The sequence below is a fragment of the Canis lupus genome, chromosome 5 (genome assembly GCF_048164855.1).
Source record: "Canis lupus baileyi chromosome 5, mCanLup2.hap1, whole genome shotgun sequence".
Taxonomy (NCBI): domain Eukaryota; kingdom Metazoa; phylum Chordata; class Mammalia; order Carnivora; family Canidae; genus Canis; species Canis lupus.
In genome coordinates, this window is record NC_132842.1 from 84,713,158 (window position 1) to 84,737,600 (window position 24,443).

The 24,443-nt window shown below is 40.6% G+C and overlaps 1 protein-coding gene across 10 annotated transcripts in view; it reads right to left on the reverse strand.

The window, feature by feature from the left end:
* The window catches only part of VPS13D (vacuolar protein sorting 13 homolog D), a 236,859-nt gene that overhangs the window by 98,225 nt on the left and 114,191 nt on the right, over positions 1–24,443 (reverse strand). For 9 of the 10 annotated variants that reach the window (XM_072828308.1, XM_072828307.1, XM_072828306.1 and 6 more), the window contains 8 exons: positions 20,918–21,041; positions 19,926–20,161; positions 16,239–16,347; positions 9,717–9,880; positions 8,619–8,727; positions 6,323–6,502; positions 4,428–4,544; positions 3,254–3,403 (listed from right to left, as the gene is read on the reverse strand). In XM_072828308.1, the coding sequence (XP_072684409.1) occupies positions 3,254–3,403; positions 4,428–4,544; positions 6,323–6,502; positions 8,619–8,727; positions 9,717–9,880; positions 16,239–16,347; positions 19,926–20,161; positions 20,918–21,041 (1,189 nt within the window). Of the gene's footprint in view, positions 1–3,253; positions 3,404–4,427; positions 4,545–6,322; positions 6,503–8,618; positions 8,728–9,642; positions 9,881–16,238; positions 16,348–19,925; positions 20,162–20,917; positions 21,042–24,443 lie in introns of those variants that run through there. The other variant, XM_072828314.1, reaches the window with a different exon arrangement.

The following is a 24,443-nucleotide window of genomic DNA, read 5'->3' on the forward strand; positions in this document are numbered from 1 at the left end:
ACAGCTATAAATCTCCCTTCGGTACAGGTCCAGGAGCGTTCCACCAACTTTGACATGTTGTGTTTTTGTCTTTATTCAGTTCAAATATATTCTAATTTCTCTTTTGATTTCTTTTTTGATCTCTGAGCTATTTCAGAAGTGTGTTTTTTAGTTTCCAATCATCTGGGGGACTTTTCCAACTATCTTTCTGCTATTTCTACTTTGATTCCGTTGTCATCAGAGAATAGACTGTGTGTGACTTGAATCCTTTTGCACTTGGGCGTTGCTTTCTGGTCCAGAATATGGTCTCTCTTGGAAGTTTCCTGCACACTGGGGAAGAACATGTTTTCTGCTGTTGCTGGGTGGGCTGCTGGATAAACGTCAATTGGGCTACTTGGCTGGCAGTGCTATTCAAGTCTCATATGCCTTTGATGAGCTGCTGCTTATTTGATAATTCTATCAATTATTCAGAGAGAGTAGTGAAATCTTCCACTATAATCGTGTACTTGTCCATTTCTTCTTTCACTGCTATCAGTTTTTGCTTCCTGTATTTCAAAGCCCTACGTTCAGGTACATAAATAGTCGGGATCGTTATATCCTCTTGATAAACCATCTCTTTTATCATTAGGAAACTACCTTCCTTATTCCTGTTAACATGCTTTGCTCTGTAATAGATTCTGACAGGAATCTAGCCGTTCCCACTTTCTTAGGACTAGTTCCAGCTCAGTACGTCTTTTTTCCATTCTTTTTAACCTATTTGTGTCTTTAATTTACTATGTTCCTTGGAGGCAGCACATACTTGGAACTCGATTTTTAATCCAATCTGATCATCTCTGCCTTTCAGTTGGAGGTGTTTATTAACATTTATGTTTATTTAATTGGTACAGTTAGGTTTGAATGAGTCTACCATCTTGCTATTTGTTTCCTATTTGTCTCATCTGTTCTTTCCCATGTTTTCTGCTTGTTATGCCTTCTCTTGGGTTATTCATCTTCTCTCCTTTGTTGGATTATCAGTTGTAGCTCTTTGTTGCCTTAGGGTTTATGGTACTCATCTTTAACTTACCAGTTTACATTCAAATCATAGCAGACTACTTTGCTTTTAAGAACATTACAGTTAACATACTTCCACTTCTCCCCTACCCCTGCTTCATGCTATTGTCATTCTTACCCTAACGTGTTATAGACTCCAAAATATAGTGCTGTCAGTTTTGTCTAAGTAGTTATCTCTTAAAGAGATCTAAAAGATTAGAAAATAATACTATTTACCTGTGTATTTATCATTCCAGGTGCTTTTCATTCCTCTGTATAGATCCAGATTTCCAGCTACTACCATTCCCTTCTGTCTGAATGTTATTATTATTATTATTATTATTTTAGCATGATGCTGGTAATGAGCTCTTTTAGCTTTTGCACGTCTAAAAGCATTTTTATTTCATTCTAGTTTTTGAAAGATATATTCACTGGGCACAGAATCCTAGGCTGACAGTTTTTCTAGTACTTTAAAGATGTTACTATCTTCTCACTCACATCATTCTCAATGAGAAGTCAGGTCTCATGTTCACTTTTGCTCCTGGCATGTGACAGGTCTTGTTTAATCTGGATATATCATCATTGCTTTTGAGTAATTATGACATACTTTGGTATAGTTTCCTTCATGTGTGTGCATGCACACGCATGCATGTTTGGGTTTGTGCTTGAACTTCTGTGGGTTTAGTTTGGAAAATTTATGGCCAAGATTTCTTCAAATATTTTTTATATGCCCTCTTCTCACTCTTAGCCTTCGAGGACTCCAATTATCCATATGTTAGGTGTTTGAGGTTGTCCCATAGGCCACTGATGCCGTTTTCTTTTTATGGATTATTTTCCTCTGGGCATTTCAATTTGGACACATTTCATTGCTATATCTTCAAGTTCACTAATTTTTTTTCTGTACTGTGTCACCTGCTATTAATTGAATGCAGTGTGGTTTTCATTTCATTTTAATCTCTAGAAATTTGAGTCTTTCATATCTTCTATGTCTCTACTTAACTTTAGAACAATGTACAATGCAGTTATAATAACAGTTTTAATGTCCCTCTCTGAAAATTCTAACATCTGTGTTAGCCTGGGTTAGTTCGACTGATTATTCTCATTATATATTGTGTTTTCCTGCCCCTTTGCACACCTGGTAATTTTTGACAGGATGCCAGATATTGTGAATTTTACTTTGCTGGGTGCTGGGTATTTTTGTATTCCATTAAATCTTGAGCTTTGTTCAGGGATACAGTTAAATTACTTGGAAACAGATCGACCCTTTCCGATTTTCCTTTTATGATTTGTTAGGTAGGTCTGGAACAGTGCTCAGCAGAGGGCTAATTATAGTTCACTACAAAGGCAGGACTTGCTGGAGGATTCTTCCCAACTCACATATGTTATTAGTGTTTCCAGTCTGGCTAGGGGAACAAAATCCATCCCCAGCCCTGGGTGAGCAGCAGATGCATCCCTGATCCTTTTGGATGGTTCAGATGATAGTTTCCTTACATGCATCATTGATCTGTCCTCTGCTAAACGCTCACGGAACCCCTCTGCAGATCTCCTGAGCTTTCTTTCCATGCAGCATGTTCTTCCCAGGTAGGCTACCCTGTGAACTCTAGATGTCTCAGTCTTGGATCCCTCTGCTCTGCCTGTTTAGCTCATTCACACTGCTCGGCTCTGTCTCAGTCTCCCTCCTCACAAGGCCATAGTCTGGAAACGTTCTCAAGGCAGTAACTGAGGTGAATGCAGGGCTCAGCTCTTTTGTTCCCCACGTCTCAGGAGTCAGTCTTTCGATGCCTGGTTTACTGTGCTTTAAACCTGCAGTCTCCTTATTTTATCTGAACTTGGGGGTTGCTTCAGGTAAAAGAGTAAATCTGGCCCCTGTTAGTACATCTTGGCCAGAAGCATAGTCCAGTTCCTTTATTTTTTTTCTCTGTATAATGAACTTCGATTCCCCTAATGATGGTTACATGATTTCCTGTTATTTTTTCCTATTGGCAAATGGGGAATCATGGGCCACCTTCCTCCACGCCACTTTGACTAAATTATCTAAGTTACGGATGAACTGGCTACTATATAGAAAAATTGGTGAAATAAACATAGACAACAACAATTATTTTCATAGAATACTTTTTTGAAAGCCACAGTAAGATATTTCTGCCAAAGCATTAATGTTTTTAGGACACCAAACACTGGACCTAGGTGGGTACTCAGTAAGAACACAAGGAGATTTAACAAGTTCTAAACGCCCCTCCATTACCTGTACATCCTGTATGCTGAGCTCAAGCATGTGACTCGTTGCCAACTGTGTATAATGCACATTGATTCCTGTAAGACTTGCAAAAACCAGTTCTTCTGGGACTTTATTAATTAAGGACAACCCAATTCCACCTTCTAACTTCACAAGCACCTGAAAGGAAACCAAAATACAACACAATGACAGTTTAAAAAGAGGCCAAAAAAAAAAAAAAAAGAGGTCAAAGTAGCCAGGAGAGTACAAAATAAATGGCCTTATATCCCTCTACTTTACCTCTGAGCAGGTGAAAGCCACTTAGACAAGAGTCATATTATCCAACTTCAGCCTCTCACTAGGAGCCTTTCTCTCAGGGCACAGTGCACACCCCACCCAGAACTCCAAAGTGATAGGATATGATAATACCTCTCTCAGAGTACTGAGGACATTTGCATTTCATTACAGTTAAGTAACTGAGAATCCTTCTCCCTATTTGGGATGCAAGCTTTTTAGTAAGCTAGTTACTGAACTTCCATAATATCCAACACAGTGCTTTACATGTAGGGCCTTAATTTTTTTCTAAATCACTGAATAAATATCCAGTAAGTGTACATTTTCATCTTCACCTCAGATTCCTTTCTTTTTTTTTTTTAAGATTTTATTTATTTATTCATGAGAGACACACGCAGAGAGAGGCAGAAACACAGACAGAGGGAGAAGCAGGCTCTATGGAGGGAGCCTGACGTGGGACTCGATCCCGGGACCCCAGGGTCATGGCCTGAGCTGAAGGCAGCACTAAACTGCTGAGCCACCCGGGCTGCTCCTCAGGTTCCTTTTCAAACTTTCACTTTCCAAAACCCAAACAAGGGAGAGAGGAAGAAAGATGACAAGAGAAAACTGGGGCCCCTCAAAAAATCTAGTTTGCCTATTCTTGATCCTCAGTCCTGTAAAAATTCAATTTTTTTTCTTTATTGTCATCTTATTTCAGCGATCATTATTACACTCCCATTCAACTTTAGCTGTCATTTAATTAACATGTTCACACATTCATGTTGTGATGACATTAAACACCATGAAGCAACAGCTATGTTTAGAATTCACAAGGGCAGAGAGAAAATAGGTCTAAAACTGAGAAAACCACAGAGCAAAATTCTAAACAAATTAATGATAAAGAAATGAATTTGCAATACTTAAAACTTACTTCCAATTCCTGCTCTGTGTCTGGGTTCTTTAATTTCTGTACCTCTTGTTCAGTAACAGGAAGTTCATCCACTTCATACGATGAACGATCACTTTTCCGTTGGGAGAAATCTGTTATCTGAAGTTGAATAAAACACTGTACTAAGAGGGCTCATACTTCCACAGTGAAACCTGTTCCATATCAACTGTAGAGGTCAAAAGTCACTATCTGCTCCATAATCTTATGGAAGTTAAGGGTTTTGGAAGCACTGCCAAGTAAGACTTGGGTAATAATAAAGTAAACTTGGTTTTAAGTCTACACGGCAAATGCCACGCTAGACCATGAGAGCCTCAGATGGTGAGGGTCAGGCATCATCGACAGGTGATCTAGAATTACTGGTCAAGTCAAAGTATGCAAACCTCAACATCACTGCATTCAATGTTTGCCTTAAAAGAGTGCTTGTACAAGAGATATTGTGGATTATGATATACCTCAGAGAGTTCACTGGTGCACACCAGCATCCTCCCTCTTTCCCTCAGCTCTTTCATTACACCGTGACCTGATAAACCTGTATCTCCAGTACAGATCTCTCTCCCTTGAGCGTCAGACCCATATTTACACTGACTGATGGACACTTTCATGTGGACAGCATTTACTAACAAGTCCAAAACATAACTCCTCATTTCTCCCAGAAGTCAGCTCTGTATTCATATCTCAGTGACATGGATTACTGTCCTCCAAGTTGCCCAACTCAGAATCCTGAAGGCTATTCCTGGCTCCTTCCTCTCTCTCATCCTCACCACCTTCAATCAATCACTACATCTGCCAGACTCTACTCCTCGATAAGTTCCCATTTCTGCTTGGTTCTCGCCAACCTCTTCAGGAGCACCCCTGCCACGCTCCAGTATGGGCTGCCATAATCTCTCATCCAGATCACTGCAGTTGCCCTCAGCTGATCTTCTATCTCTAGTTTTCATCTGCTCTAGTCCTCCACGTTGGAGACAGAATGAGCAATGTAAAATAAATTTCTGGTCGTGTCATTCCCTGACTGCACTGTCACAGAAAACCCACATAACTTGTAGCATCTATCAGGCTTTTTGTAATCTGGCCCCTGCTTCTGTCTCCAGCATTATCTTGGCGCATACTCTCTGTGCCAATTGGGCCACTCCCTTTTATCTCCAGGCCTTCGTTTATCAACTTTGCAAATCCTATATGATTTATTACGTTGTTGGCTTCTTGTTTGTCTACCCCTCCAGAATGTGAGCTCCAAGACCGCAGGGAATTTTGTCCATTTGTTCAGTAGTATGTACTCAGTACTGAGAATCGTGCTTGGCTCTAAGAAATGCTCAGTAAATAACTGTTGAATGAGCACTATTATTAGGGCACAGATCCTCCACCTTCCCTTTTGATTTGGCTAACTCCTTTCAGTCAAGGACTGAAAACTCAGCTTAAATATTACTCCTCTTAGGAAGCCTCCAAGTCCGGGAATGTAAATCCTTCCCGTGCACTCTGTAGAACACCCTCCACTCCTGCTTTCAAAACACAATACTGTCATTGTCTGACCAAGGACCTCATGTATCTTGTTATTAATGTTGTTAATATATCAATTATTTATTTATTATTATTTTTAATTATTTAAATATTTACAATATATAATGATTGAAAATAATCATATGTACTATTCTCGGTATTGCCTTCTTTAATTCTCATACCTTTTTTATATCATCTTATATTTTTATACTTCGATTCTTATAACAACTTTATGAAGTAGGTCTTATACCCCCATTTTATAAACAAGGACATTATACTCCCATAGCCAACATAAATGTTTCAATAAGTATTTGTTAAATGAATAACCCAATGTGGGGGGGGAAAGTACAGTGAGATTCACATCAGTTCTTATGATAAATTATCACCTGGAGTGCTCTAGTTGGTCCATCTGGGATGACTCTGATGGATAACATTCCGGAACCAGGTCTCATTTTTTGGTTGATAAACTGTTGTTCAGGTGGAACTGGCCCCAAAAGCTCCATGGAAGTATCAGGACCAAGAACAACTTCAGCTCCATCAAACAAACCAGAAAGCCCTCCTTTGGCCTAAAAGAATAAAGAAGTCTAAGAAAAGGGAAAGGCACTGACTTTGACAATTTAACATGTCATTTTAAACAAGTTATCAAATTTAAATTCTCTTTTGAAGTGTCATGGTCAATTTTTAACAAAGTATTTACTGTTTCTTCAGCTTTACTGAAGATGAAAACCAGGAGGATTATCTGGGAAAGATGGAAAGTTATGCTATATGAATTTAGGGAATTCTGAGTAAGAACAGAGTATATTGGTTTAGTCATAACTTCTAGTCATTAAAATAAGCTTTAAAAACGTACCAAGGTCCTGTTTCTCTGAGTATTCTCATTTGGGTTTGCTTAAAAATCTGAAACATTCTGAAAATAAATCAATTATAACTATCATTCAGCTTTCCAATAAGAAGCAAATTCTAGAGTTGAAAACCTCCCCAAACAGGTCTACGGTTGGAGAGTCAGCTCAAATATTCAAAAGATGGCATCTCTTCTAAAATGAAACAGGGAACGGTGAATGTCATCTGAGAGCCAGCTATTCAGATCATTGGAGGAAAGTATCTTCTTTGCCCCAAGCAAAATGGAAGTTTACTGGACCGTGCCTATGGAACAGCAGATACAGGGCTAGAGAAGACAATGGCTAGAGTGTCTCAATCCCCTTTGTTAATTTTTAAATATGAGTAACGAAAAGGAAACTCTGAGCTGGGTTTACAGGAGAGATTTCAACATGGAGAAAGCTTTTTATGATTGTTTTAAGTTTGGAAAGAAAGTGTGTACACAACCTTAACAGGGCAGTGTCAGAAGATGTTTAATGCCCTCAATTACTTTATTTAGAATAATAAGGTTGACACAAGCTTATTTCCCTAACCAAAGCACACCCTGCTCGGCTAAATACTGTTATTATGGGGTCATTCACAACCACAGAAATGATGAAATAGATTCAAGAAACAACAAACACCAGAAAAGGATTCCGAGGCGGGGTGGGGGAAGGGCTGTTCTAAGAGAATTCGAATTACATGGGCTTTAGGAACAAACCGGAAGGAAAGTCCAGGTCAGACCCAGGACCCAACAATTACAGCGCGCCCTCTCTTGCCTCCAGAAGCCTGAATTGTATTGCTAATTGAAAATCACAAATCCATTCCAGATGTGTGCCTCATAGAAGCAAGCAGCTTATGTTTGACAAGAAAAGCTCAGGGCAAGAGAGATAAAATAAATCTCACCAAACAGCAGGCAGAGGCTCCTTCTAATTTTGCTCATTGCCCTGGAGAACCTCCTCCCACTGTGAAGGGACAGGCTGGTATCCACCAGGGACTAACACATTAAGAGTCCTCTAGCCAGGGACTGATGCTCTCCTATGTATCTTTTTTTGGGGTAAAGTCCTGGGCTGAGGCAGAGACTGCACCAGGTCACACATGTTGTTCAGCTCTATGCCCAAACCTCTGCGACAACATCCTACCTACTCATCTCAGACCCATGGCCTCATTTCTGGCCTGAAGACAGAAAGGCAGAAAATCCAAACTCCTGGTAATTTTCTAAACACATATTTGCTTAGAAAGTACCTGGCAGTTTACCATGAGGTAGACAGATTGAAGACAAAAGAAACTGACCAGCAATCTTCATTCTGACATTTGCTATAATAATTAAATGCTTATTTGGGCACCATTAAGAATGCAGAAATAAACAGAATCTGGAAAATATAGAACCCATGATGATGGCTCACCACCCCCTAGAACACTTCACAAAAGTCTGTTGTAGATATTAGATTAACTCCACAGGACTAAAACCAATCCGCTGAAGTTGGGGGTAGACCTTTAGCTGGCATTTTTCTTTCTTTCTTTTAAAAATTACATAGGTAATTTATATCGCCAAAGAAAAACAATCCAGATAAGCCAAGAAAAAAAAAATCCCATTACTTACAGGCAATCATTCCCAATACATTTTTTATATATCATATTCTTAATATTTTAAGAATATTTCCCCCTAAATACACACAGATGCACAACAAAAGTTCCTTGAGTTTCCTAGCTATGTTTGTTCTATAATGATTTCCCCTTTTCAATGTGTGTATCTTAATTGAGACTTTGCTTCGAGGGCGGCTCAACCACGGCTTGCTGCAACTGAGGGTGTCAAACACTACTGACCTGGACAACCAACCCATGCAAACCACAGGTCAGTTTTCCTTCCCGGAAACTCCATGTCTGAGTTGTGCTTCGCCTGCGATCAGGCTTTCTTAGCATCAGTGGCTCATATCTGGAATATGGGAAAATGCAGTGAGTCCTCGGAGTCAAATATGTTAGGCCTAAAGAGAATATCAGGATTGTGGTTTTCCTCTTTTTTCTTCCAATATCCTCCACCCTTAAAATTAATGGGCAGATAGCCTGAACCCCATGGCAGCTAGGTATCTCTTAATGAGAGAAGAGGAATAAGACAAAATGGAAAGCAACAAACGGGACACACAAAGGAGTTCCAATATTTTTAAGGATTCACAGTAAATGAAATAATCAGGTCCCTGCATTCCCACAGCAACAAGCTGTCATCAGTTTGAGAAGGGTCGTCTGCCAAATAGGTCTGAAAATATTTTCAAGCGGCTTTGTCTATTAAATTTCCAATTACTTTTATTTTATATTGGGTTTTCACTTTAAAGTCATGTAAAGTCTTTTGAAAGTGAATAAGGTATCAACTGGAAACAAATATACTGACTGCATAAAGAAACTAAGGCACAAGAAAAAAAAAAAAAAACCTGGGGGGGGGGGGAGAAACTAAGGCACAGGCAAATCAAGTAACTTAGTTACCAAGTAACTTAGTTGTCCCTGATAACTGATTTGAATCCGAGGCGTTGGTCATAAAAACGCATTTGATTATTCTCTCAATAATTTATTTCTGCTTTTAAAAGATTTAACAAGATTCTTAAAAAATTCTTTAAAAATCTGCTCACTTCTACGAAGGAATGGAGTGGAGGTTTAGTGCAAAGAGATAATTCACTTTTTCATAACATATCCTTCTTACTGTTGGATTTTTTTTAAACGTCTGCATGGGCATTTCAACAACAGCTTAACAAAAATAAAATAAAGACCCCAAAACTCATATTTGGGAATGTGACAGGTCTCTCACTGAAGAAAAACACAATATAAAATATAAAAATTCTTACTTCATTTACAGACTCACTTTTTGGTGTGAATCTCCACCGAAACGGAGTTTAGAAGCAATGGGCTCGCATCAAAAGTTGCCTAGCAAAGTACCTGTTGTCGGTTACGGCAGCGAGACCCGCGATGTCCAAGATGGCGGAGCCCTCGGGGGAGCGGGCCGCAGGGGGCTTGCTGGGGTTGTGAGGCACCGAAGACCCCTCGTGGGCCAGCATGCCCGCGCCCGTCATCCTCCACAGCTGCGAGCGCTTCCCGGGCTCCTGGGGGCAGAGACACGCGGACACAGGGAGCCGTCACGGGCAGCCACGCCTCAGGCAAGGGCGTCAAGGGCTTCCACGCAGGCTACGTTCTCAAGTGGAAACTACCCTCAAAGGCACTGTCTACACTACATACATGCTCAATTCTAACTTCCGCTGTTGTCAATCCCAAGCTGCACTGTGGATGAAATATGCCGAACCCTTGTACCAAACAACCAAACGTTACAAATAATGCATTTAATTTTAAGAATGTATTCTTTTCATATACTCAGTATTTTCTAAGCAAACTAGTGGGTTGGGGTTCAATCCAGTTTCCATTAGCTGCATTGCTAGGGTAACTGCTGTCCCAGGTGGTGACCGTCGGGTACCCTTACCTTCAAGAGGGATCTAGTTCTATAAAGTATATACGATATTCTTTATATTTGATCACTGGTAATCCTCATAACTGGCAGACCACTAGAATTTACCAGATGTCTTCTCCCTTTTCGTGTTTATAATGGAAGTATACTATATTGGTGGTTTCCAATTTATAAATTGATTATATTCAAATATAGTTGACTGAATTCAAAGGTTATACTAAGTTGCGGTTAATTCTAAATATAGTTTCTTCTTTGGAATATTTTATACACAGCACTTGGACTTCTAGGTCAACCCACGGAAGTCTATAGATTCCGTTATATTTCAAATGTAATAATAACAACAATACATTGAGAATTTACCATGTGCCAGTCAGTGATCATGGACTTCCATGTAGTAGCTCATTTAATCCTTAACACAATCCAATGACACATATTCTATTATTATCTTTATCACAGGTAAGGAAGTTATTTTCTTCAAGTTATAAAGAAACTTCCCCCGGCCACATAACCAGTAGGCGGTGATTTCACCTCCACAGCCTGATTTCAAAGCCAACATACTTAACTATTTTACTCACATGGCCTTTCTTTTCTAACACAATCCAGATATTCTAGTTCAGTACCCCTAACTATCTAGGATACTTCCTGTGTGAAGGTAACTCCCCCAGCTAGACCTGTCAGGATCACATCCACTCTTCCAGCTGAGCTCCTTCAGAGCAACCAACACTTGTGGGTACCGTACACCGGGCACTGGGTACCATGCTGCCCCTGTGCAGGAAACACAGCTTGGGCATTACATTCCACAGTCAAAACTAACAGTCATATGAATGCTGGAGTCAAGCACCGGGATTTGAGATCCAGCTGCACCATTTATAAGCTGAATGACCTTGGACGGGTTATTAAATCCCTCTTAGAGCCTCTGTTTCCTGATCCGTCAAAGGGGGAAATTCAGCTCCCTTTTAGGGTTCTTGTGATAAGTGTAACAAATAGAAGGCACTTAGCGCATGCCAGGCACAGGGTGTGGCCTCACTAAATGTTTACTGTGTTGTTCTGACTACAATTCTTCACCCAGCACTTTATCTACCTCATCTTAGTTGATCTTTCTCACAAACCTGTTAGATCAGTAAGAAAATGAGGCTCAATGAGGAATGTAAAATACCAGATATCATATATCCTTAAGTGGCAAAACCAAAACTCAGACCCAGGAAGATATGCTCCTCTTTTTCCTGTGTGCTACGGCCTCCTGTGTCTGTAAAGACAGAGGAAACTGAGCTGCACACATGCAATCCCCATGTGCTCACTTCTGCGTTCAAAATGAGAAAGCACCTCGATCCGAGGTGCCAAAACCACATGGGAAAACAGCTCAATTATCCTGCAGGTGTTCCAGATTGGGAATCAAAGCACAGATGCTGGATGAAATCGAGTTTTCATACATGGATTCCTCTAGTGTCTGCCCTTAAGTGTAGACTCATCAGAGTTGGAAACTACCAACATTTCCATTTAAAAATCTGAGATGTACAATCAATTAATCAATCAAAATCTGAGATATACCATTCTCCTTCCAGTTCCCTAGCCTACCTTCCCTTACAATTTAGCCCTAAAACCTTGAGATGACACTGAGGAAGACAGAAGTCCATGGGGACTGTGAGTGTTGGAGGGGGGACAGCTCAGAGTGTGATGCTGGAGCTCAATGTAGGTGATGATCCATACTAAGGGACTGGAGGCTAGAAGCTTATTGTGTGCTGTCAGAGACAAAGAGAGGTGAGAAGAGCAGTCCTCCGAGCTTGGGGGCTGAAAAAGGTGGCGATCGGAGGCCAAGCCAGGTGCCAGAGTGTGTTTACACGGAGGATGGGGTGCAACTCTGGTGACAGATGATGGGTTACATTCAGAGGAGGTGGTTACATTAGCAAATATGTTCTTAGTGCTGGACAAGGGACTTACAAATATGGAAATGGAGAAAATCAATGTATTTGTGATGCTGGACTGGACTGGAATTGGAAATATCAGTGTGAATTGCTGGTTTTTAATATACTGAGATATAAAAATATGCAAAATAGGGATCCCTGGGTGGCGCAGTGGTTTAGCGCCTGCCTTTGGCCCAGGGCGCGATCCTGGAGATCCGGGATCGAATCCCACGTCAGGCGCCCGGTGCATGGAGCCTGCTTCCCCCTCTGCCTGTGTCTCTGCCTCTCTCTCTCTCACTGTGTGCCTATCATAAAAAAATAATAATAATAAAATAAAATAAAATAAAATAAAATAAAATAAATAAAATAAAATAAAATAAAATAAAAATATGCAAAATAGGGGGATCCCTGGGTGGCTCAGTGGTTTGGCGCCTGCCTTCGGCCCAAGGCGTGATCCTGGAGTCCTGGGATCGAGTCCCACATCGGGTTCCCTGCGTGGAGCCTGCTTCTCCCTCTGCCTATGTCTCTGCCTCTCTCTGTCTCTTATGAATAAACAAATAAAATCTCTAAAAAATATACACAAAATAGGAACACATGGGTGGCTCAGTGGTTGAACATCTGCCTTTGGCTCAGGTCATGATCCCCTGGGATCCTGAGAATGAGTCCCACATTGGGCTCCCTGCATGGAGCCTGACTCTCTCTCTCTGCCTATGTCTCAGTCTCTCTCTCTCTGTGCCTCTAATGAATAAATAAATAAATATTTTAACAATATGCAAAATATATAAATGCTTATATAAAATATGTGTAGGTATATTCTGTATGTACATGTACATATCCTACAGCGTGGGTGCAGGCACACATGTGCAGGTATACATATGTTGTGTGCACATAAAACCCTTAGCTCTGTCCCCTGGGAGAGCCTGGAAATGACATCACAGAGGCAACAAGTGCACCCAGTGAACACATTTTAGCTTTCTAACTTCCATTCTCTGATAAAAGGGATCAGGGTGCCCTGAAGAAGTGGCAAATCCAAGAATATAGCAGGGAAGGTACAGATGAACCAAGAATAACTTGCTGTTAAAAAGTAAGGATGTGTTCAAAAAATGAGGGGCATAGGTCAAGAGGACACAGAAGATCAAAGAGCTCCCACTGGCCAAATATGGAAACTGAGTGTTAAATATAGATCCTGACAGTAACGGGTAACCCATAGACTCAGAGAGGAATCCATCCTGATGACATACACAATGCTATGGGCTACACTGACACCCCGCCCCAAATTCTTAAGTTGGAGACCGCATCTGAAATTTTGATATATGGAAATGGAACCTTTGGGTGATCATTAGGTTTAGATCAGGGCATATGAGGAGGACTCTTCCGATGGAATCAGTGCCATTACAAGGAAAGGCATCAACGAGCATACGTTCGTTCTCCCCATCATCCCCGACACTGCCATTTGAGGACACTGAGAGGGCAGAAATCTGCCAGCCAGGATGTAGGCCCTCAGCAGGGAACCAAACGGCCAGCATCCTGATCCTGGAACTCCCAGCCTCCAGGACTGTAACAAATGAATTCCCATTATTCCAGTCATCCAGTCTATAGTATTTCACCATGGAAGTCCAAGCCAATACATATGCATAATACACAGAAAGTCTGACAAGGATCGGGATAGCTACATAGTGGCAAAGTACCTGTCCACAAAGTATATACTAAATACAAGGGAAAGACAGAAACTTCCTCTTATAGTGCAGGAGATTGGCAAACACCACATTCATCAAGTGCTAAAGTTAACATCAACAGTAACAGGACGAATTTCCGTCAATTTTTCTCTGACTTTGAGATCCTTTCAAAATAAAAGTAAGAAGAAGAAAACCAATGAACCAATGAAAAACCCAAGGTGTCAGACTTTCTACTCTTGGTTTCCAACTGAAGAGCAGAGGACCATTTCCTAACGTTAATTCTTAGAATACAGCCTAGTTTTGGATGTCAATGTAACTCCTTTATATCCACCCTCTGATGTACCAGTTTTCATCCCCATCAAGGGAAATTAACAGCAGTAAAAATGTTCTATAAATTATAACATCTTTTTTCCAAATGTTTTTCCTACTTCATAAAAAAATCTGTTTTGTCTGCTCCGCAGTCACCTGGCCCTTGGAAATTAAAAAGCTACTTATCATTCCTGTAGTGCTGATCACACCAGGTGCTCGAAATCCAGGTGACAAATCACCTTACTCCTGAGTTTGTCTCCATTCATGTTAACATCCACAGCAGCTCGAACCTTCTTGGAGAGCCATCTGACAACCTTTCCAAGGGCTCGGCCATTTCTTTTTTCAATTCACTTGACTTCTGTCAGACTTTCTGCATCTTATTTTTAGATTATGGCTTTTCAAAGTTTTCTTCTTTAAAATTCCCAATAAAAGCCCCCAGACCTGTTTACTTTCAATTACTATGCCTCATGGTCTCCTTAGTCATCACCATTCCCAAATCTTAGTTCCCAAATGCATCTGATAGATACAACCTTCCATAAAAAGAGTGTGATAACACTGTACACAGATCTGAACTGCAGGACTCTGAACTGTTATCATATAGGAATAGATGCAGAAGTACTGATAGGGTGACAGGCAGGAGAACCTTAGACACAGTGTAAGAGGCCACTCAAAAAACACCATTCATACGGAAGTCCAGAATAGGGGGCTATATTGAGATGGAAAGTAGGTTAGTGACTGCTTAGGGCTAGGGGGTGAGAGGAAAATGGGGCAAGAGCTGGAGGATACAGGGTTTCTTCTAGAGGTGATGAAATGCTATGAAATTGAGTGTGATGATGCTCGGACATATCTGTGGATATACTGCAAACCTTAATAGTACACTGTATGCTATATGAATTATATCTCAATAAAGCGGTTAAAAACAAAAAGTGAATTAAAAACGCGTATTGGGCAGGCGGGGTGGTTCAGTGGTTTAGCACCCCCAGGGCGTGATCCTGGAGACCCGGGATCGAGTCCCACATGGGGCTCCCTGCATGGAGCCTACTTCTCCCTCTGCCTGTGTCTGTGCCCCTCTCTCTGTGTCTCTCATGAATAAATAAATAAAATCTTTAAAAAAAAATGTATTAAAGTTTCATTTGATGTACAAAATTCGAGATGATTTGAATCTACACCTCTCCCCAATTAAAAATGTGAGAGGAGGGACATCTGGGTGGCTCAGTGGTTGAGCACCTGCCTTCAGCTCAGGTTGTGATCCCCAGATCATGGGATCGAGTCCTGCATCGGGCTCCCTGAATGGAGCCTGCTTCTCCCTCTGCTTATGTTTCTGCCTCTCTCACGAATAAATAAATAAACTTTTTTAAAAATGTGAGAGGAGCTGTATAAACTCAAATCCAAATGAAGCTACACCACTGACACACACAATACCACTTTTGGTTATAAAAGGCCGGTCCTTTGTCAGCATTAGGGTAATGGCGTGTTCAAGAGACATTCACTTATCAGGATTATTTTTGGACTGTGTGATTTATATTTTGGAAAATCTTCAAGAACACAGCTTTCAGGTAAATGTGTTTTAAAAAATCACGCAATTTGGTAATCTTCCTCCTCTTAGAGTCACTTCTGCACCTCTCTGTTCTCAAATAGCTTTCATTTTTTTTAGGTTTGAACTACTTATCCTTCCTGTCCTTCTGTCCTCTGTGATGCTTCTGGCCAAATTTCACTGTCTTCCTCTCTATATCTCAGAAACATTTCCCTCAACTGACCTGAAAAGAATGTCTGTCAGCAAGAAAAGGGAAAAAGTTGTCAGTTTGATCATTTCCCCATTCAGTTTAGGGAAAAGTAGACTAGAAAAACAGAGTAATGAAAACAGCAAATCACAAATCTGGAAAAAATGAATTCGAGAAGGAAGTTACCCCCAAAAGGGCAACGGAGATGAGAAGGGCATGGAATTCCTGGAGCAGGTATCATAGGATAGGAGGAAGAACTCCAACCCGAGCAGGTGAGACTCCCGTGTCCCCTCCCCACCCAGCCAGCTGTCCAGCCTGCCTCCCTTCCCTTGACCAGAGGCCCTTCCAGGGCTCAAAACCTCCTCTTCTAAATTCCAAGTGCTACATTTTCTTACCTTCTTCTTTAAAATGACTCTTTGTGTCTTTGGTGAGACATCCAAGACAAGCTCTGCACAGGTAGTGGCCTTGTTGGAAGCCACAGGCCTTCCTGTCCCCTCCTGTAAACTAGAATTAAGACAATAATACATACATGCACATGTGTATATACATGCACTCACACATGTCTTCAAGTACTCAGAAGCAAATGCTTAAAACCTCATCTAAAAAGAGGATTTTTTTTTTTTTTAATCATAGAAGAAGAAGTCTAACTCAAGTTGTGGAAAGATCAAGGTTGTGTTTTCTTGGATGGTTCAAGGATTCATTTGTCAGAAGACATACTGACATTGTGCAACTCCTGATGCCTTAAAGCTCAGACATAAAAGAATAACTATATATCTTTAGAGCTTCCCCCAGTACCACCTGAAAAGTCAAACATTCCAAGGATCCAAGAATTGGCTCTACTCTTTGCCAGACAGAAAACCAGCATCACTGCATCCCCAAGGCTTGGCAAGAAATGAGAGTCCCTTTAGGATGAAAAGAAAACAAAGGGTATATAATCACCTTCTTCCAACTCAATTGTGTTGTGTTTCTCTGTGGCTTAGGAATCCTAAGCTTTATGGAATGTTGCAGCCTAGCTAAACTTTGGTGTATTTTGATAAGATTTTATTTATTCTCCTGTCTCCACTAATCTCTATCATCAAAAAAGGGACCGATAAGGATGCCTGGGTGGCTCAACCATTGAGCGTCTGCGTCGGGCATGATCCCCGAGTTCTGGGATTGAGTCCTGCACCGGGATCCCTGCATGGAGCCTCCTTCTCCCTCTGCCTGTGTCTCTGCCTCTCTCTCTGTGTCTCTCATGAATAAATAAAATCTTTATTTTTAAAAAAGGGACTGATAAATTCGGGGTTAAAAACTAGGTTTTGTGACCAAAAAAGTTCAAGTGACAAAAATAAACTCATAAATTAGATTTCAACAAAATTATACACTTCTGCCCTTCAAAGGACACCATCAAGAAAGTAAAAAGACAATTTACAGGAGAGAAGATATTTGCAAATCATATAGGTCATTTGCAAATTTGTATCCGTATTATACAAGAAACTCTTCAAACTCAACAATAAGATGCAAAAAGCCAAATTTAAAAATGAGTGAAGTATTTGAATAAACATTTCTCCAAAAAATGGCCCATAAGCACATGAAAAGATCAACATCCTAAGTTATTAAGGAAAGGCCAATCAAAACCACAACAAGAAGTCACTACATGCTCAGTAGGAAGGTTACAATAAAAAAAATGTAGGGGACGCCTGGATGCCTCAGCGGTTGAGCGTCTGCTTTGCCTCAGGACATGATCCCGGAGTCCTGGGATAGAGTCCTGCATCGGGCTCCCCGCATGGAGCCTGCTTCTCCCTCTGCCTGTGTCTCTGCCTCTCTCTTTGTCTCTCATGAATAAATAAGCAAAATCTTAAAAAATAAAATAAAAATATAATAAAGTAAAATAAAATATAATAAAATAAAATAAAATAGCAAGTGTTGGGGGGCTGGGGAGAAATCAGAACCCTTGCACATTGCTAGTGGGAATGTACAGTGATTCAGCTGCTGCAGAGAACGGCACAGCAATTACTCAAAAAGTTAAACATAAAAAATACCAGAGAACCCAGCAATTCTGCTCCTAGGTAAATACACAAAGGAACCTGAAACAAGTACTGAAAACACACACAGAGGCTTGCTGACAACAGCGCCCTTGGCAATGGCTGAACGTTGGAGAAGACACGGATGTTCATCAACAGACGAGTGGACAACAGTGTGGTACGGCCACACAATGGAGTATTATTCACCCATAACAGGAAGGGAATTCTGACACATGATACAGCATGGATGAGCCCTGAAAACATGCTAAGTGAAAGAAGCCAGATGCAAAGGGTCACATATTTATGGTTCCATTTATGTGAAATATCTGGAACAGGTAAATCCTTAGGGATGGAAAGCAGACTGGTGGTTGCCAGGGCCTGGGGAGAACTGCTTAATGAATGTTCTTCTTGGACTAATGAAAATGTTCTGGAACTAGATGGGGGCTCTAGTTCCAGCTAGGACAGCATCACAGATGCACTAAATTTCACTGAACTGTTCAGTTTTCAACACTTAATTTTATGTTGGGCACATTTCACCTCAACTGAAAATAAAACCAAAACAAAACTAGTCTCATCCTCAGCATTTGTTCCCTGTGAAAATGCAAAGAAATAGTGTCTAATAGACTCCAAAACATGGTGTAATCTCTCCACACACCAAGATTCCCAGGAAGCTTTTTTTTATCTGCTCCCTATCTATCCAACCCATTAAACTCACAATCACCCTTCAGGATTCTTCAGTTAAAGAGCATAATAACTACTGGAATTAAATAGGAGAACATAAAGGGAAAAACATGATTAGCAACCAGATTAAGAACTGGTTTTTCAGGCACTAAAATCTTAAGCATGTCACACTGGCAAGTGCCATAATCTTTCAAGAGAAACGAGCAGACTGACTTAATCACAAGATAAACCACCCAGCACCATTCTTTCCAAGGAGAGCTGTGACAAACTGGAAAAGAATGGCTATTCTAAGCAAAGATGCCATTCAATTCATGACTAGTGAAATCTGGACTCTACGTAGGTGAGAGGTACCACTAGATCCAGAGATTATTTTTTGAGCCTCAGGCAGATACAAAAATATCATTCATAAGCAAAATTACTTAGAACATTTTAAAGGAATCTGGCTTTAAATGTCCTAATCACCAGGTGATCCATATTTGTAATGCTAAAGATTTAGCTATTTCTCATTTTTTCCACAGGTAAACTTTTTTTTTTTTTTTAAGATTTTTATTTATTTATGAGAGACACAGAAAGAGAGGCAGAGACACAGGCAGCGGGGAGAAGCAGGTTTCATGCAGGGAGCCCGATGTGGAACTTGATCTCGGGATTCCCAGATCACACCCTGAGCTGAAGGCAGATGCTCCGCCGCTGAGCCACTCAGGCGTTCCTACAGGTAAACTTTAAAATTGGCCCCATGACTGGCATAGGAATGATCAATTGTATTAACATGTTGGTGAGATGACTAGGTTTTGAAAGCCCAATGTTTTGAATCTCTGTGTACCAATCTAACAACACAACCAGAATAAACTTGCTCTTCTTCAACTGAGTTTTCTAAATACAGCTAGTCAGAGGACAGTGGAAGTTATAATTCCACGGTTGCTGGAATTACTGTCAAGTTGACCTACTCTGGTTGGCTATAGGTGATTATCAGTATTCTCAATGAGAGAGGGGAGTCAGGAAGATGGTTTGAATAATTATGATAAAGATTAGTCAGTTTCAAATGAGAAAAGATAAAAATAGCACGAAGTTTAAAAAATACACTAAAAATACCACCTTAAACAAGAAGAACGGAGGATATGAGAATAGTATCTTAAGGGAGGAATGTTAAATACTAGGATGGATTATTGGGGAGTTCTTTGAAGAAAGAACAGTCTTGCCTCTTTGGATAAATGTAATCTAGCCAGAAGACAAGGGTTTAGCCTAAGACCTTTCAAGACAGACCCAGAGCCTAGGATTTGGAAAAGAATGGAAGGAATCTTCCTTCATTCCTTGGGCCTCTTGAGAACTGCTTAAAACTTAAAATCAGTTAATAATTAGCACCTTCTGCTTTATAAGAACAGTAGTTTAACTCCGAATTACCCAGAGAATGTATAGGTAGCAGCAATGTAAATGAAGTTTTCATAATACAGTTGTCGGTTATCCTGGAAGTCATTCATGTTGCAGTTGAGCTCTGAGGAGCCCGCCCCCTTCACGGTCAGCGTGATGAAAGGAGGCAGGGTGGGTTCATCCCAGGCATAGTCCAATGAAGTCATGGGCTTCACTTCAGTTCGGAGCCTGGGTTCCGCTACACTGTGCTGAGTAAAGACAACAGGAACCTATGTAACGGCAGAGAGGATAAAGAGGACTTTGATTCAGAATGCTGTTACTGGAAAGTGAGTCAGTGCTCCCTAGGTTTAAGTTCCAGATCCTGCCCAAGCAAATCCTACATAGGGCATAACCACAATCTTAAGCATAATCCTCTGGTTTCTTCAAATGCCTTTCTAGTCATCTTCCAAGCTGCACCAAGCCCAACAACTAAAGGACAGGGCCATCTCTTCCACTCTCACCCCCTATAATAGATATACTCTGAACATAGAAAGGAATACAAATTCTGGAATTCAGCTATGGGAAGTCACGTATTATAAGATGTTGTTATTCGAAGGCATAATTTAAAAACAGCCTCTTCTGATACCATTTTGGCTTTACTTGGAAGATTTATAAAAAAATGTTCACTGTAAGGAGGCAACAGTAAAACTGCCCATCCCCATTGTCTTTGGATGATCTGATTCTGATTCCTCCTCTGTTTGTGTAGAATGTCTACAGGGGGCACCATGTCCACCAAACAATCTAGTCAGAATGATTGTGGGGGGCTGAGAAGTCCCTTCTGGGCAAAGGCTGTGCAGCAATCAAACCAACCAGCAGAAACCACCTCCTGGGGGTAGGATGTCTAGTGTTGTCCAGCTGCAGAGACCCCCATACAGTTTCTTTCCAACCCAAGTTTAAAATGTATTTCATCCTTATCTTCAAGGCAGTGCATACTCCACATTCCCACACGTGAAACAGCCCAACTGGCTCATGACTGTAGTCGATACCTTAGAAAAGTTGTCAATTCGGAAAGGAGGGGGTAACTGGTCCGTGTCACTGAATGAGATCCTATAGGTGGCTCCTCGGAGAGTAATTTCCACGCGCAGGAAGAAGCACTTCCCCAGGGTATCTCTGCAAATAAAGGAAACAAGGAGGCTGCACACTGTGGAAGAAAAAACTTAGAGCTCACTCTCTTAAAGACTTCTCATCTGGACCTCAACAGGTACATACCACTGTGTCCTCTTTGGTCACATTAAAAAAAACTAGAAATTGGCCATGTTAATCACTGAATAAAAAGAAAATTCATCCAAACAATTTCTGAACAGCACATTGTCACTGCACAACAAGACCTACATATTTTACTGAGTGGGTCTGTTTTGGGTAATAGGGCTAGCATAGCAAATAAGTAAATGTTGTTGCTTTGACATAAAAAAGAGCAATTTCACATGGTTCGAACTAATATATGGATGTTATTGATAACCAGGATTTTTAGTATAGGATGAGGGAAGATGACGAAGAATCCAAGTAGTTACCAGTATGTAAATCATAGTTTTTTTGTTTATATGTGTATGTGTATTTAAATATAGGTACATCACTGGAGAGAATGAGGAAGCTCTTCCTCACAAAAGAATATCAGTTAATAAATGCAGAAGATGTATTTACTGTACATGTAATCACTGATTCAGGTAAGAACCATCAAACCACTGGGTGAAAGGTTTCTGGGGAGCAGAATACACACAGCCTCAAATTATCCCCTCAATGGTCTACTACTGCCCACAAAGAATCAAAGGTAACTTTACAATAGAGAGACCCGGTGGACACCACCCTAGTCAAGTGATGGCTGAATGTAGCAACATCAATAATGGGACCAATGGATGGCACAGGCTTCCTGTGTGACCCACTGGGAAATACATAACACCACATAAGTAGTAGTATCCTTACCAAAAATGTTTAGCCAAAATCTACATATAGGAAACTCTCAGAAAAAATCTAGAAAATAAAACATTCTACAAGAGACTGGCTTGGAATCTTTAAAAATTTCGATGTCAAAAAAGGCAAAAATAAATAAAAGGAAAAGTAGGACTACTCTAGATTAAAGTGGATGAGATTTATCTGCCAAATAAAATGGATGATCTGTGACCAGGTCCTCAATCAGGGGGAGCGGAATTGCTATGGAGGACTTTTTCTTTCTCTTTTTTTTTTCTTTCTTTCCTTTCTTTCTTTCTTTCTTCCTTTCTTTCTTTCATTCTTTCTTTCTTTCTTTCTTTTTTTTTTTAAGATTTGATTTATTTATTCATGTGAGACAGAGAAAGAAAAAGGCAGAGACACAGGCAGAGGGAGAAGTGGCTCCATGCAGGGAGCCAGACGTGGGACTCAATCCCAGGACCCCGGGATCACGCCCTGGGCTGAAGGTGCCACTAAATCGCTGAGCCACCCAGGCTGTCCTTTTTTTTTTTTCTTTAATTTACTTACTTCAGACAGAGAATCCCAAGCAGACTCCATGCTAATAAGCATGGAGTTGGATACAGGGTTCAATCATATGACTCTAAGATCACGATCTGAGCTGAAACCAAGAGTCAGATGCCCAACCGATTATGCCACCCAGGCGCCTCTATGAAGGACATTTCAAAAGACTATTTATCAGAAGGCACCTGGGTGGCCAGTCAGCAGAGCATGTGATTCTTGATCTCAGAGTCGTGAGTTTGAGCCCTATGTTAAGTATAGAGATCAATTTAAAAAAACTATCAGAAAAAAAACCAACATTAAATTTCTTCAGTGTGTAATAGTATATTTACTCAGAAAAAATGTCCTTGTCTTTAAGTGGATAAACGAAGTTTTTATGGATGGATTTTTTAACAGGATGACTTCAATTTACTTTCAAATGGCTCAGAAAAAAAGTGTGCATCCATGCAATGGGCACAGCAAGGACACAGCAAAATGCTGATGCGTAGTTAATCCAGGTGAAAGATAAAAGAATGTTCTTTATACTACTCGTAAGTTTTCTGTAGGTTTAAACCATTTCAAAATGAAAACTTGGGGAAAGGCAGAGAAAGAGGCTGTGGGTCTGTGCTCAGTAACTTTAGTGCACTAAAACCGCTCCAAAGGGTTAATTAACAAAGGTACACAAGCCATCTTCTCCCACCTCCACACATTTTCTTTCCTTCCTTCCTTCTTTCCTTGAAGTAGTCATGAACAATTTTTGCTTAATTCTGAATTGGCTTCCTCTTCTCACACAACATATCAAGGCAACCTCCACCCAAGCAGTACATAAACCACTGCAGAACTAACTCCTCCCCTCCCCACCCCATTAAATCTGGTGAGGATATGGGATTCTAGCAGACAAGAGTTTTGGTTGAAGCAGGGATGAGTGCACTGAAGCCCTGCCCACTTGGCTTCCTCAGCCCCTAAAGCCACCTCCTTAAAACCCCTGATGACTCCTAGGGACACAGCTCAAAACCCCCTTTATCAGATGCAATGAACTCTAATCAGGGCCAGGGCAAAGGGAAATGATGACGGGTACACCACTGACCACAAAGAAAAAAAAACAACCCTCAGAAAATATGTTTTAAAAAGCCAAAAAAGATATTATTTTGCATCATCTATTCTTTTTCAAGAAATTTTATTTATTTGAGAGAGAGAGCATGAGCAGGGGGGGATGGCAGAAGGAGAGGGAGAAGCAGGCTTCCCACTGAGCAGGGAGCCCGATGTGGGATTTGATCCTAGGACTCTAGGATCTAAGCCCAAGGCAGACGCTTAACTGACTGAGCCACCTAGGCACCCCTTGCATCAACTATTCTTAAAATCAGCCAGTATTCTGCTCCTTTACAAGAGTGTTCTCAATGGAGAACTAACCATAAAATATAAAACCTTAAATTTTGCTTCTAAATGCATCAAAATAGCAATGATTTCAGTGACTTTAGCTGCCAAGACATTTAATGAAAGAAACTAAACAGGTCACAAATAACTGGAATGGTATCCCATGTGCACAGGTCCAAAGACTTAATGTTGTTCAGATGGCAATGCTGCCCAGTGTGGATCTACAGACTTAATACACGTTCTACCCAAATCCCAAGTGGTATTTTTTTCCAGCAGAAGAATTTACTCTGAATTTCTGATAGAATCTCAAGGAATTCTAAACAGCCAAAATAATATCTTTCTTTTTTAAAGGCTTTATTTTTAAGTAATCTCTACCTACACCCAACATGGGGCTTGAATTTATAACCCTGAGATTAAGAGTCCCATGCTCTACCAACTGAGCCAGCCATGAGCCCCAAAATAACTCTTAAAAGGAACAATGTCGGAGGTGTCACACTTGCTAATTTCAAAACTTATTACAAAGCTGTATTATTCAAAAAGAGTGCAATATTAACATAAAGACAAACACACAGAGGATGGAAGCGTGAGCACAGAAATAAACTCTCACATATAGAGTCCAATAATTTTTGACAAGGGTGCCAAGACCATCCCATGGGAGAGTCACAGATAGTTTTTTTTTTTTAATCAAAGATTTTATTTATTTATTCATGAGAGACA